Source organism: Gossypium raimondii, chromosome 2, assembly GCF_025698545.1.
Source record: "Gossypium raimondii isolate GPD5lz chromosome 2, ASM2569854v1, whole genome shotgun sequence".
Lineage (NCBI taxonomy): Eukaryota > Viridiplantae > Streptophyta > Magnoliopsida > Malvales > Malvaceae > Gossypium > Gossypium raimondii.
The window spans coordinates 36,166,330-36,178,911 of NC_068566.1; the positions used below are offsets into that span (position 1 = coordinate 36,166,330).

The 12,582-nt window shown below is 37.6% G+C and overlaps 3 protein-coding genes across 3 annotated transcripts; all 3 read right to left on the reverse strand.

Annotated features, from left to right (window-relative positions):
* Positions 1-478: 478 nt before the first annotated feature.
* Positions 479-1,180, reverse strand: LOC128034134 (uncharacterized). Its single transcript, XM_052622906.1, has 2 exons — positions 922-1,180; positions 479-819 (listed from the first exon to the last, which is right to left on the reverse strand). The coding sequence occupies exons 1-2, from the start codon at positions 1,178-1,180 to the stop codon at positions 479-481; spliced, it is 600 nt and encodes a 199-aa protein (XP_052478866.1).
* A 2,308-nt stretch (positions 1,181-3,488) lies between these two features.
* On the reverse strand, positions 3,489-5,066 carry LOC128034137 (uncharacterized). Its single transcript, XM_052622912.1, has one exon. It carries the CDS (start codon positions 5,064-5,066, stop codon positions 3,489-3,491), a length of 1,578 nt encoding a protein of 525 aa, XP_052478872.1.
* Positions 5,067-7,006: 1,940 nt separating this feature from the next.
* LOC105789650 (uncharacterized) lies at positions 7,007-7,543 on the reverse strand. Its single transcript, XM_012617019.1, has one exon. It carries the CDS (start codon positions 7,541-7,543, stop codon positions 7,007-7,009), a length of 537 nt encoding a protein of 178 aa, XP_012472473.1.
* Positions 7,544-12,582: the final 5,039 nt, after the last annotated feature.

The window sequence follows — 12,582 nt, forward strand, 5'->3', positions numbered from 1 at the left end:
AGTGAAGTAATCAATAACCACAAAGATAAAACGATGCCCATTAGAAGCCTTTGGAGATATTGGCCCAATAACATCCATACCCCACATGGAGAAAGGCCATGGAGAAACCATAACGTGAAGCGATGAAGGTGGTGCGTGCATCTTGTCACCATAAATTTGACATTTATGATACTTTTTGGCATAATTAATGCAATTCCCTTCCATGGTGGACCAATAATACCCAAATCTCATAATTTGTCTGACCATCGTAAAGCCGTTGGCATATGTTCCACAAATACCTTCTTCTAAAATTTTCTTGGCTTCGACAGCATCCACACATTTCGACAATACTTGATCTTTTCCCTTTTTATACAAGATCTCCCCATGTAGGATGTAATCAATGGCTAATCTCCTTAAGGTCCTCTTATCATTTTCCATTGCATGGTCGGGGTACTCACGACTCTTTACATATCGCAATATGTCATGATACCAGGGGTGATCATCCTTTTTCCTCTTCATCGTCAAGGTTGTAACAAAGTGCTGGAGCCTCATGAATGCTGATCTGAATAGGCTTCATATTTTCTGGTTCGTTTACTTTAAACATAGAGGCTAGAGTTGCCAAAGCATCTGCCATCTGGTTTTCATCTCGTGGGAGATAACAAAAGGTGACACTGTCAAATTCCTCAATCAATTCCAAGACCAAATTTCGATAGCGGACTAATTTCGGGTCTCTCGTTTCCCATTCCCCTTTGAGCTGGCAAATTACTAATGCAGAGTCTCCGTATACCTCTAGCACCTTAATTTTCCGCTCTATGGCTGCCCGGATGCCCATAATGCAAGCTTCATACTCAGCCATATTATTTGTGCAATCAAAGTCCAATTTGCTAGTGAAAGGATAATGATCTCCACTAGGGGACATGAGTACTGCCCCGGTTCCATTGCCTATAGCATTCGAAGCTCTGTCAAAATTCAGCTTCCAATGACCACCTTCTTGAAAACTTTCTTCTGCAGTTGCAACATACATCAAATCCTCATTTGGGAAATTGAAGTTTAGTGGCTCGTAATCTTCCAGAGCTCTACTTGCCAGGAAATCCACTATTGCACTCCCTTTTACCACCTTCTGGTTCACATAGACTATATCAAATTCAGATAGAAGAATTTTCCATCGGGCCATTCTCCCATTCAGAGCGGTCGACTCCATTAGGTATTTCAAGGGATCTAGTTTAGAAATTAACCAGGTTGTATGGTACAACATGTACTGTCTCAGTCTCCAAGTTGTCCAGATCAAGGCACAACATAGCTTCTCAATTGGCGAATATCTTGTTTCGCATTCGGTGAACTTCTTACTGAGATAGTAAATTGCTCTTTCTTTTCATCCTGACTCATTATGTTGGCCAAGCACGCATCCCATGGAATTTTCAAATATTGCCAAATACAGTATGAGTGGCTTGTCTGGGCAGAGTGGCATCAACACTGGGGCGTTGGACAAGTAGTGTTTGACTTTTTCAAAAGTTTTCTGACATTCCTCATCTCATACACCTGGATTGTGTTTCTTAATGAGACGGAATATGGGGTCACATTTCTCGGTTAGCTGTGAAATGAACCGAGCGATATAGTTTAGTCTTCCTAGGAAACCTCGAACCTCTTTTTGAGTACGCGGTGGAGGTAATTCTTGTATTGCCTTTACTTTGTCTAGATTTATCTCAACTCCTCTCTCACAGAACATAAACCCCAACAATTTTCCTGATCTAACCCCGAATGTGCATTTCGCTGGATTTAGCTTTAACTGAAATTTTCTCAACCTTATAAATAATTTCTTAAGGACCTGCACATGTTCATCTTCTGTTCTTGACTTTGCAATCATGTCATCAACATAGACTTCTAACTCCTTATGCATCATGTCATGAAACAATGTTACCATGGCCCTCTGATACGTTGCCCCTGCATTTTTCAACCCAGATGGCATCACTTTATAACAAAAAGTTCCCCATAGGGTTATGAATGTAGTTTTCTTCATATCCTCAGGATGAATCTTAATTAGGTTATATCCAGAGAAACCATCCATGAAAGAAAACAGTGAATGCCCCACTGTGTTGTCTACCAAGGCGTCAATATGCGGTAAGGGAAAGTTATCTTTTGGGCTAGCCTTATTTAAATCTCTATAATCTACACATATTCGTACCTTCTCATCTTTCTTAGGGACAGGTACGATATTGACTACCCATTCAGAATATTTGACCACTTGCAAAAATCCAGCATCGAATTGCTTTTGCACCTCCTCTTTTATTTTTAATACAACATCAGGCATCATTCTTCGGAGTTTTTGCTGAACGGGCTTGCAATCTTCCTTTATAGGAAGACGGTGAACTACGATATCAGTACTCAACCCGGGCATATCTTGGTATGACCACACGAAGACATCTTTGAACTCTCGAAGCAACTCAATGAGGTCTTGTTTTACTTCTTCAGCTATGCATGTGCCAATCTTCACCACTTTCCCTCTTCTAGGGTCACCGTCTCTACCTTCTCTTCGTGAGGTAGGATTTGTTTCTCTTCCTTCTCTACCATCCTCAATAGGTCCGAAGATAGGTTGTAATCTGTGTTATCTTCAAAATCTTGAGATTCCTCTAAACACATATCTCGTTCAAAAAGATTTCGTAAGTCCATAATAGGGTCACTCATGACATTGATATCTTGGGACCTGTTATGGGTATCAAAGAATGTACAGCGAATGTATGAATTTAAGGATTCTTATTTAGTATGATCATGAATTAATGAAAGAATGATTTGGAATAAAAACATCCAAGATGATTATTCGCATGAAAGAATGAAAAGAATCTTAAAAGAATATATACTTAAAAAGAAAATACGAAGATATATTTCATTAAAGTCACAATGTTCAAACATAAGCCCATTTCATTTCACAAAAAGTTTCCATTTTCTCTAGGCTTAACACAATTAGTATGTTTTGAATATTACTCTGGAGAAACTCTAAAAACTTCAAGCATTTCTTCAGCAGTCCAATTGTTTAAAATACTCCCAGGTTCAAAGGGACAGATGCCTGACATATTTCTTTCTTCAGATCCTTCTTCAAATATGGCATTAATGTTCAGGTTTCCTAACATTTCCTCTGTGGTTTTCTTTCTTGGAGTCCTCAATCCAGAATACATGGTTCCTCCCGATACGAAGGTCCTAGATATGTGGGGGAAAGCCATAGGTTCCCAATCAACTTCTTCTCCATTCAAACGGACCTTCCTCCTCTCTTGTCTTTTCTCTAACTCTTTCTTTCTTTTCTTGGCATTTGGCTTAAATCCTAAACCAAAGCGGTCTCATTTGTCCTTCACCATGGGTGCCTCTATCTTTCCTTAAAGGCATCTTCCCAGTCCTCTTCCCGGCACAGCTCCTTTCCTAACTGTCATTTGTAATCCCATCCTTGTGGCTTTAGATATGCTGGGTATCGGGATCTTCTTTCCCTTAATGACAGAGGTCGTATTTATGAACTCCAAGGATCAAAAAGAACATTCAACCGCCTTATCATCTGTTCCCAAGTATGGTGCGTCACTGGTTACTGATGCAATGATGTCTTCCTTAGCATTAATCGTAATCAATTGGCCTTCTGTTAACAATTTCAACTTCTGGTGCAATGATGATGGCACCGCCCCTGCTGAATGAATCCAGGGTCTTCCCAACAAGCAATTATACGAAGGCTTGATATCCATCACTAGGAAGTCCACCTCGTATGTATTCGGGCCAATCGAGAGGGGTATTTCTATTCTTCCCATCACCCTCCTTTCGGTACCATCAAATGCCCTCACTATATTCTGGCATGATTTCATGTGAGAGCTATCCACTGGTAACCTGCTTAAGGTGGATAGGGGTAAAACATTCAGGGCTGATCCATTATCAATTAGCACACCCGACAACATATACTCCCCGCAACGAGTGGTTATATGTAAGGCTTTGGTGGCTCCTCTCCCTCCCAGCGATATTTCATCATCATTAAAGAAAATGAAATTGTCGGCACTTATATTATTAACCAATTGGTCCAACTTATTCACTGAGATATCATTAGTGACATAAGTTTCATTTAGCACCTTAATCAACGCATTACGATGTATCTCTGAACTTAGAAGCAACTCAAGCATAGAGATACGAGCCGATTGCTTATGTAATTGTTCTACCATGCTGTACTTGTTATGCTTCAAGAATTTTAGAAATTCTCTAGCCTCATTTTCATTTACCGGCTGATTGACATGCGATTCAACTTTGTCTGTTTTTACTTTTCCCAGCTCAACTACTAAGGCTTTTTCTTTTCCAGATTCCACTCTTGCATTTGCCGGATCATAGCGTTTTCCACTTCGTGTATAGAATCCTTCCTTCTCTTCTGAAGCATTTACCAAGCTCTCTTTTCCTGGAATCGTCACATTGACGTTGTAATTCCAATGAACTTTTTTGCTATCCTTGTAAGAAAAGGATACAGGTTTTTGGATTATGACCTTTGGCGCAATTTGTATTCCAAATTCTTCGTTCATTGGCTTTGAAATAATCACCACTGGATGATTAGCCTTTTGGGTTTGTCCTGCAGATCCTTCCTCTGAAGCATAAACTTCTCCCTTTTCTAGTCCCTTGATCTCTTCATAAAACTCCAACTCTTTGTTATCCATTAAGCTTTGCACTATGGTTCTGAACTCAGTGCATTTTTGGATGTTATGGCCTTCTTTTGCGTGGAACTTACAAAACTTCCTTGCTCCTTCGGGCCTTTCTATTGAATCTTGCTTGATGAGACCTCCTTTCACCATTTGTTTCCAAACCCATTTAAGGGGGTTCTTTATCTCTGCTACGTTGGCTTTGACTCTCCTTCCTCCATTCTCAGTTCTCGTGTTCACCCCTTTATCATCATGATTGGGCAATGGATTCCCTGCTATGTTTGGCCCTGATGAGTCACCAATCTTTACGATCCCCAAATTGATAAAATTTTCAACTAACTTCTTGAATGCAGTGCAGTTCTCAATCGAGTGCCCCTTAGTCCCTGCGTGATACTCGCATTGGGCGTTTGCGTTATACCACTTAGGGTATGGAGGTTGCATAGGTTTTAGGTAAAATGGAGATACCACATGCGCATCGAATAAGTTCTGTTACAATTCCCTATACGTCACTGGGATGGGTGTGAATTGAGGTCTCTCTACATTTGACCTTGGATTGGATTCCTGTTTCGAAGAACCTTGCTGATTAGCGGTTGCTGCTCTGGCTTGTCCCACCGTGATTGATTTAGAATGGTTCTTGTTAAACATGCTTGTATTATTTATCTCATGCTCCTTCTTTATTGGTGCTGACCTTTTAGTGCTTTCTCCTGTTTCTATCTTGCCACACCTTATGGCGTTCTCTATCATTTCTCCAGACATCACTATGTCTGAAAAGCTTTTAGTGGCACTGCCCAACATGTGATTGAGAAATGGAGCTTTCAAAGTATTGATAAAAAGCATGGTTATCTCTTTTTCTAAAAGTGGTGGTTGAACTTGCGCTGCCACCTCCCTCCATCTCTGAGCATATTGTCGGAAGTTCTCATTAGGCTTCTTTTCCATGTTTTGTAATACAATTCAATCGGGTGCTATATCCATCACATGTCTGTATTGCTTGATAAAGCCTGTGCCAAATCTTTCCACAAGTGGATGTTAGTCTGACTCAATTGATTATATCATCTAGATGCTGACCGGATCAAACTATCCTGGAAGCAGTGAATTAGCAGCTGATCATTGTTGATGTATCCGGCCATCCTTCGGCAAAACATAGTGAAATGAGCTTTGGGACAACTTACCCCGTTATACTTCTCAAATTTTAGCATTTTAAATTTAGGAGGGAGGACCAAATTGAGTACCAAGCTCAAATCTTTAGCGTCCATTCCTCGGTGGTAATCAGCATTTTCCATGGCTTTGAACTTCTCCTCCAGCCATTTACATCGGTCCTCTAATTGCTTTGACAGATCCACTTTCGCTTTCTCTACTTCTACCACGTCATCGAGATCAGGGACCATGAGTTAGTAGGATTCTCTCCGGGATTAGGACCTACCCCAATTTGAAAATTCATTGGCATTGAAGGACCCGTCTGAGATTGCTGGGGTCTGATAGTAACAGAGGATTTATGTGGGTACAGCTCAGCTTGAGTATGAAAGTGCGGAGGGGTAAAGCCTGGAGGGTAAAGGGGTTCATCATTATTTCCCTCTTCATCATTAACTACAGGGTCTTTTCCCTTGTCCTTTCCTCCTCTTAACAGCTGCGTTAACTTTGCCATCATGTCATTCTGGGTCTCTCGCATCTTTTCTGTCATCTCTTGCTGAATTCTTTCCAACCGCTCATGTATCTGATCGTGCATATCTTTTTGGAGCTGTTCAAGTTTTTCTAGTCTTTGATCCATGTTCTTTTATTTTGCTCGAGTTTCGTAGGGGTGTCGGGTTTCCAAGTTAACTAAAATAATTTTATTTAATTAGGGTCCTTTAATGGTCGTTAATGCATATGATGTGATGCAATGCATGAAATGAATGCAAAAAGAAAAGGCATTGACTCTGATTCAATTCCATTAAGAAAACTTTACTAGAAAAAACAAAATTCTTTACATAAGACAAATTGCATATACGGTTTTGCCCTAATGCTCAAAATTCTAATTTTCTTAAGTAATGAAGCTAGCCCTTTTCCTCGGCTTGATTCCAGATCATATTTCACACTTAGCGTATTAGCTTGCACTGCCAACGTCTGTAGGTGATCCGCAACCTCTCGAATTTGAGCCACGGCTTCTCCCATAATGTGATCTCTATCTCTAACTTGGTTCTGAAAGTAGTGCAACAGCTCGTTTTGACGATCTTCATTAGCTTCCAAATACTCGATCCGGATCTCGCAATTTCGCAATGCTGCTTCTAACTCTTCAATTCTTTTTTTCATTTTTTCAATTCTATTTAGGCTTGCCCTCAATTCCATCACAGAGTTCCGATTTTGTTGCCGATGGAGAGATCCTTCTGATTCAGTCACTCTGTTCTCTAGCTCCCTTTTTCCTTTTGATTCTCTGACAAACTCCTCTTTAGAGTCTCGTTCTGTGCTTGAATTTCTTGGAACCTCCTTTCCCATTCATCAGCCTTATTCTTTTCTTGTTGAATCTCCTTACGCCACAGCTCAGAAGTCTTTCCCAACCTGGCAGTCCTCATTGATAATCGTAACTTCTTATAATCTGTTTTCAAACTATCAAGATTTTCTTCAGCCCTAGCTTTCCCCTTTTTTAATCGCTCCGCCTCAAGCTTCTGAACATCTACATCCAATCTTAAGTTTATTTTTTCTTCCTTTATTTGCTCTATCTGCTTTTCCAACTCTGCATTTCTTCTTTCAAAGTCTTGCTTTAATATTTGTAGTTCAGAAGGGACGACCCGTAAATGCTCCTCTATTAACTGACTGCCTTCGTGACTTGGCTCGGGAATATTATCGTTAATCCTCTTACTCCACCACCCATTATATTCAGGAGTTATCATTGCCCCAACGGTAAATCTTTTCATCCGGTGAGTTAGTTTCCAAGCGTTGGACATTTCTCAAATCTTTCCCTTGTAGTTATTACCCCTATAAGAAAACTCACACTCGGCCAGTCCTTACGTTACCGGTATGAACTATCTTGATCTATATTGTCTTAGTACGAGCAGAGGGGTATATCCGATAGCTCCCCAAATTCTGAGTAAAGGAACTCAATCGAAGTCTCCACATCGATACAAAATCTCGTCAGGCACCATCCAAGGAGCTTTCCATTCAACATCCTCATCTCGGAGATTTTAAAGGATCGCCATCCACCTTTCTCCAGTAATATCGTCACGTCTTGGTGTCGCTGCTAATTCTTTCAAAGGAGAATACTTTTCAGATAATACTTTGTAAGAAACCTTATCCACCTTCTAGAAGTGACTATGGAACCAAACTAATAGGAGCTGTGCACAACCAATGAATCTTCCTTCACCCGCTCTCCGGTACGCACTCAAAGATCTGAACGTTTCAGCCAAAATTACTGGGACGGGTGTAATCCTCCTGTCAAGTTGATTGAACAAATCTGTAACTGTTTCATCAATATGTCCTAATGCCTTGGGGAAAATAACCAGCCCATAGATACTCAAAGCGAGAACATCGACTTTCTTCTTTGTATCAGGGTGTGCCAAAATCTGACCTCGCAAACTTCTCTAAGGGATACATTTATTTTCCCCTTTTTGTTTGATTTGCGCCGTAACCCATTGCTCGCTCATTCCGGTGATTTTTACTAACTTCTTTGTAAAAGTGAGAACATTGGAAGTTCTAGAATAAACTTTATCTACTTGGATTCTTGGACAACGAAGTAAAGTTGTATACTCCTCCACAGTAGGCACCATGTCTACCTCCCCAAAGGTGAAGCAGCTATAAGCAGAATTCCAAAATTGGGCCAGAGCTCGAAATAAATGCTCATCCACCTTGATGTCGAGCAAGTAGGGCAAATCACCATAATTACAGCAAAACAACTGTTTGACCTCGTCATCCCATTGAGCCTAAATTTCTTTCAACTCTTGGAGATTATTCTGAGTTACGTTGATACAAGTGAAGTCCCATAATTCTGATGTGTACCCCTCCTTCAAACTATCACCTTTCTCGAGTTACGTTTTTTCTGACCATGTTTGGACAACCGCATTATTTTCCACCTTATCAAGAAATTCGTTTTCCATGATAAGCTTTCTGTCTAGAAACCGAATGTGAATCAACGCCTTTTATAATGAAATGCCATGCAGTTGAAATGTCATGCATCCAAAGTAAAACAGCAAAGATCAGTATCAAATATAAACATATAATCCAAAATAATTCAGAAAGAATAAAAGCACATATCAGGGTATCTACTAGGGTTTGGTGTAGTTCTACCTAGGGTGAGTTCCTAAGGTTCACTACATGTGGTTTGGCTCTAAAGTAAGGGTACCCAAACCAGTAGATTCCTCGATCTTCACCTATTGTAGGCTCATATTGACCGAGTTCAGTTTAGGGGAATACATTTCCCTATGGCTGCACGGAGATGAAAATCTCACGAAGACATAGGTACGGATGTATCCCGAAAACGATCCACTATCCTGCACGGAGGTGAAAACCTCACGAAGGAGTAGCTTCCCACTCTCACTTAAAGGGTGTGACCAACGGTCATGTAATGCAATATGCAGAAAAATACCAAAATTTAAATCAACACAACAGTCACAACAAAGTCACAACAATGAAAATTGCAATAAAAATGAATGGAATGCAATGAAAGGATCGTATACTTAAATCAAGTTTTCAATTTTTGACAAAAAGACAAAAAGTAATCTACTCGTGGCACGACTCATTTATTTTTAAAAAAACGTGATCCCCAGTGGAGTCGCCAAGCTGTTGACACCATTTTTTGATTGAAAACGGGGTCGAATTGGGTTTTGGAAAATGAAAACGAAAATGGGAGTCGCCACCGATCTTTTTTTGATGAGGTGTGATCGGATCACCTCGAAAAGTGGTTGTTTTTAATAAACGATTTGATTTTATTAAAGCAACAAGTTTGGTCCACGAAATTGAAAACGGGTTCGGAGTCGATTCATACGAGGAAGGATTAGCACCCTCGATACGCCCAACATTGGTACCTAGTTGATTACTTAATGTCTTAGTGTCGAAAAATTGAAAACTTTAAAGAAATTTAAAATACGATCCTTAAAAAAAACTCGGATGATATGGATTGAAAATTCAAGAGGATATTTGGCTATTCGGTCAATCGAGAAATCGAAACCTAGCATATTAGGGCATGTTCCTCGAATTTCCAAACGCAAAACATTGCCTTATTTTGAAATTTTTAAAAGGATATTTAGCCATTTGGTTGAATGAGAAAAATCGACACCCAGCACCTTAGGGCATGTTTTCTCGAATTTCCAAACGCAAAACATTGCCATATTTTGAAATTCTTTTAAAAGGATATTAAGCCATTTGGTTGAACGAGAAAAGTCGACACCCAGCACCTTAGGGCATGTTTTCTCGAATTTCCAAACGCAAAACATTGCCTTATTTTAAAATTTTTAAAAGGATATTAAGCCATTTGGTTGAACGAGAAAAATCTACACCCAGCACCTTAGGGCATGTTTTCTCGAATTTCCAAACGCAAAACATTGCCTTATTTGAAAAATTTTTTCGTTTTTGATAAATCTGAGTAAAATGTAAAATAATGATGATAATGATAATATAAATAACACAAGCAAAATAAGAAAAGATAAATAAATAAGATGGCAAATATATAATGAAAAGAAATCAAGTAAATAAACAAATAAAAATTAAAGCACTTAAATAAAATAATAATGATAATGAGCATGTAAATAAGTAAATAAATTAACACCAAATAAAACAATAGTAGTGAATAACATAATATATGTATGTATGTATGTATGTATGTATGTATGAATTTTAAAAAGTATATAAAAGGTATGTTTTAAATTATAAAGATTGTATATAAGTAGGTATATGTATTTATGAAAATAAAAATATAGATATATAGATATGTATATAAGTTGTAAAATATGTAAAAATATATAAGTATATATAAGTTATAAAAAATAATGTATGTATATCATAAAAATATATACATGTATATATATATCGAGATTTGAATAAAAATATAAATAAGTAGGTAATAATAATAATAATAATAATAATAATAATAATAGAATATGGACTAAATTGAAATAAAAACGAATGTATTGGGCGAAATTGAAATAAAAAACAAAAAAAGGATTAAATTGTGACGCGCGCCAAAAAGGGGGACCAACACAGTAAATAAACCAAAGTTCTAAAACGCAGCACTTCAGTGGACTAAAATGAAACAAAAGTAAAATTTTAGGGCTAGATCAAAATAAAAGAAAACAACGAAATAGGACCAAACTGTAATGCGCTGAAAAATAGGAGGGACTGCGCGCATAAATAACCCATTTGAAGAAAACACGCAGATCCTCCCCCAGGGTCGGGTCACCTTGCGGGTCAGAGACCAAAACGACGTCGTTTTTGGTCTCTGAACCCTAAGCCCAAACGACCCCGTTTTCAATCAAAAAATGGTGTCAACAATAAGTACTAAAAGTAATTTGTTTTAACCTCATTTTTAATACGTTTTGGGTGATTATCTGATGTTAATTGTGAATTTTATGCTAATAATCTTTTAAATTCATGTTTTTGTACTTAGAAGAGCATTTGGAAGCAAAAGGAGTGAAAAACGAGCGAAAATTGAAAAATCGAAGGTAAATGAGCCACATGGGCTAACCCCTTCCACACGACATGGCCACACGGCGTGTGAGACACATGGGCTACCACACGACCATGTGGTAGGTTGTGTAGATTGCGCAAATTTGCACTCTAAACAACAGGAAAACGTGATTTTTAGGTTTTTCAAGCATTCTAATACGTATATATGACAAAAAATTAGAAGATAAAAGAGAGCCGTCATAGAATATTCAAGAAAAAAACTCGAAAAACACCATTGAAGCCGATTCTGAAGCAAATTTCCATCAATATTGAAGATTCTCAGTTGATTTTTGAGGAGATTATCATGAGTTTCTTTATTTTTTTCGGTTATACTGTCTCTTGGATCTTTTTATTTTTAAGCATTAACAAATTTTCTAAATACCTAGGGGAGATGAACTCTATGATGAATTTTGTCTTTTAATTTTTATTTTATGCAATAAATACTTAGATCTTGTTCTCAATTATGTATGCCTAATTCTTGCTTTAATATTTCTAAACTATTGATCCACATTTAATGTGTTTAAATCAGAGGAGGAATAAACTCTATTTAAGAGTAGATCTTGCATAATTGAGTGGAGTTGCATGCAATCCTAAAAATAGGACGACATAAATCTACCGGATTAGAGTCAAACCTAATAGGGGAATCCATAGGTTAAGTTAATGCGATAATAGAGTTTTAATTAGAAAGAAATTACAATTAATCAACCTAGAGTTAGTTGCTCTTACTCTCAAAAGAGATATTAGCATCATTTAGGGATTTTTACGGATCAAGATACTAAGTAAATAAATTGCGTTATTTAGATTGATAGTGACATATGAAGTCTAGGTGAATTCTTTCCTGAGTATTGTTTCACTTATTGGTTGTTAATTGTTTATTTTCTTATTTTCTTATTTGTCGTGTTTGTTAGTTAATTAATTGAGTTAATTTTAGTTTTTAATCAATTACTCGAATTTATCTATTAAATAATAGAAAGACAAGAATTACTAGTACTTTTAGTCTTCATGGGAATGATATTTTTACTTCTGTAGCTATACTATTGATTGATAGATATACTTATCTTAATCAAATTTTAATTAGTTTCGTGAAACATCAATGTTTCGCTATGATTTTTAAGGGTTCTTGCTTATATGTCGTCGCTTATGGGATTAGTTTTTTACTCTTGCGTTAATTGTGAGTTGTTATTGATTCATTCTAATAAGGATGTTATTAACCTTTGTATATATATATATATATATATATAATGTTTCAAATCATATGACTTTCAAACGTAAGTGTTTCTGTAACCTCTATCTAAGATGTTCTAAGCAAATGTAATACTAAATACAAATT

Bases quoted from the DNA above. Each gene is read 5' to 3' on its own strand.
- LOC128034134 (XM_052622906.1), bottom strand. From the start codon at position 1,180: ATGGAGTCGACCGCTCTGAATGGGAGAATGGCCCGATGGAAAATTCTT. The intron at 820-921 runs GCAATGGAACCG...CTGAGTATGAAG, and splicing joins CAGAGCTTCGAATGCTATAG to CTTGCATTATGGGCATCCGG.
- LOC128034137 (XM_052622912.1), bottom strand. From the start codon at position 5,066: ATGCAACCTCCATACCCTAAGTGGTATAACGCAAACGCCCAATGCGAG.
- LOC105789650 (XM_012617019.1), bottom strand. From the start codon at position 7,543: ATGTCCAACGCTTGGAAACTAACTCACCGGATGAAAAGATTTACCGTT.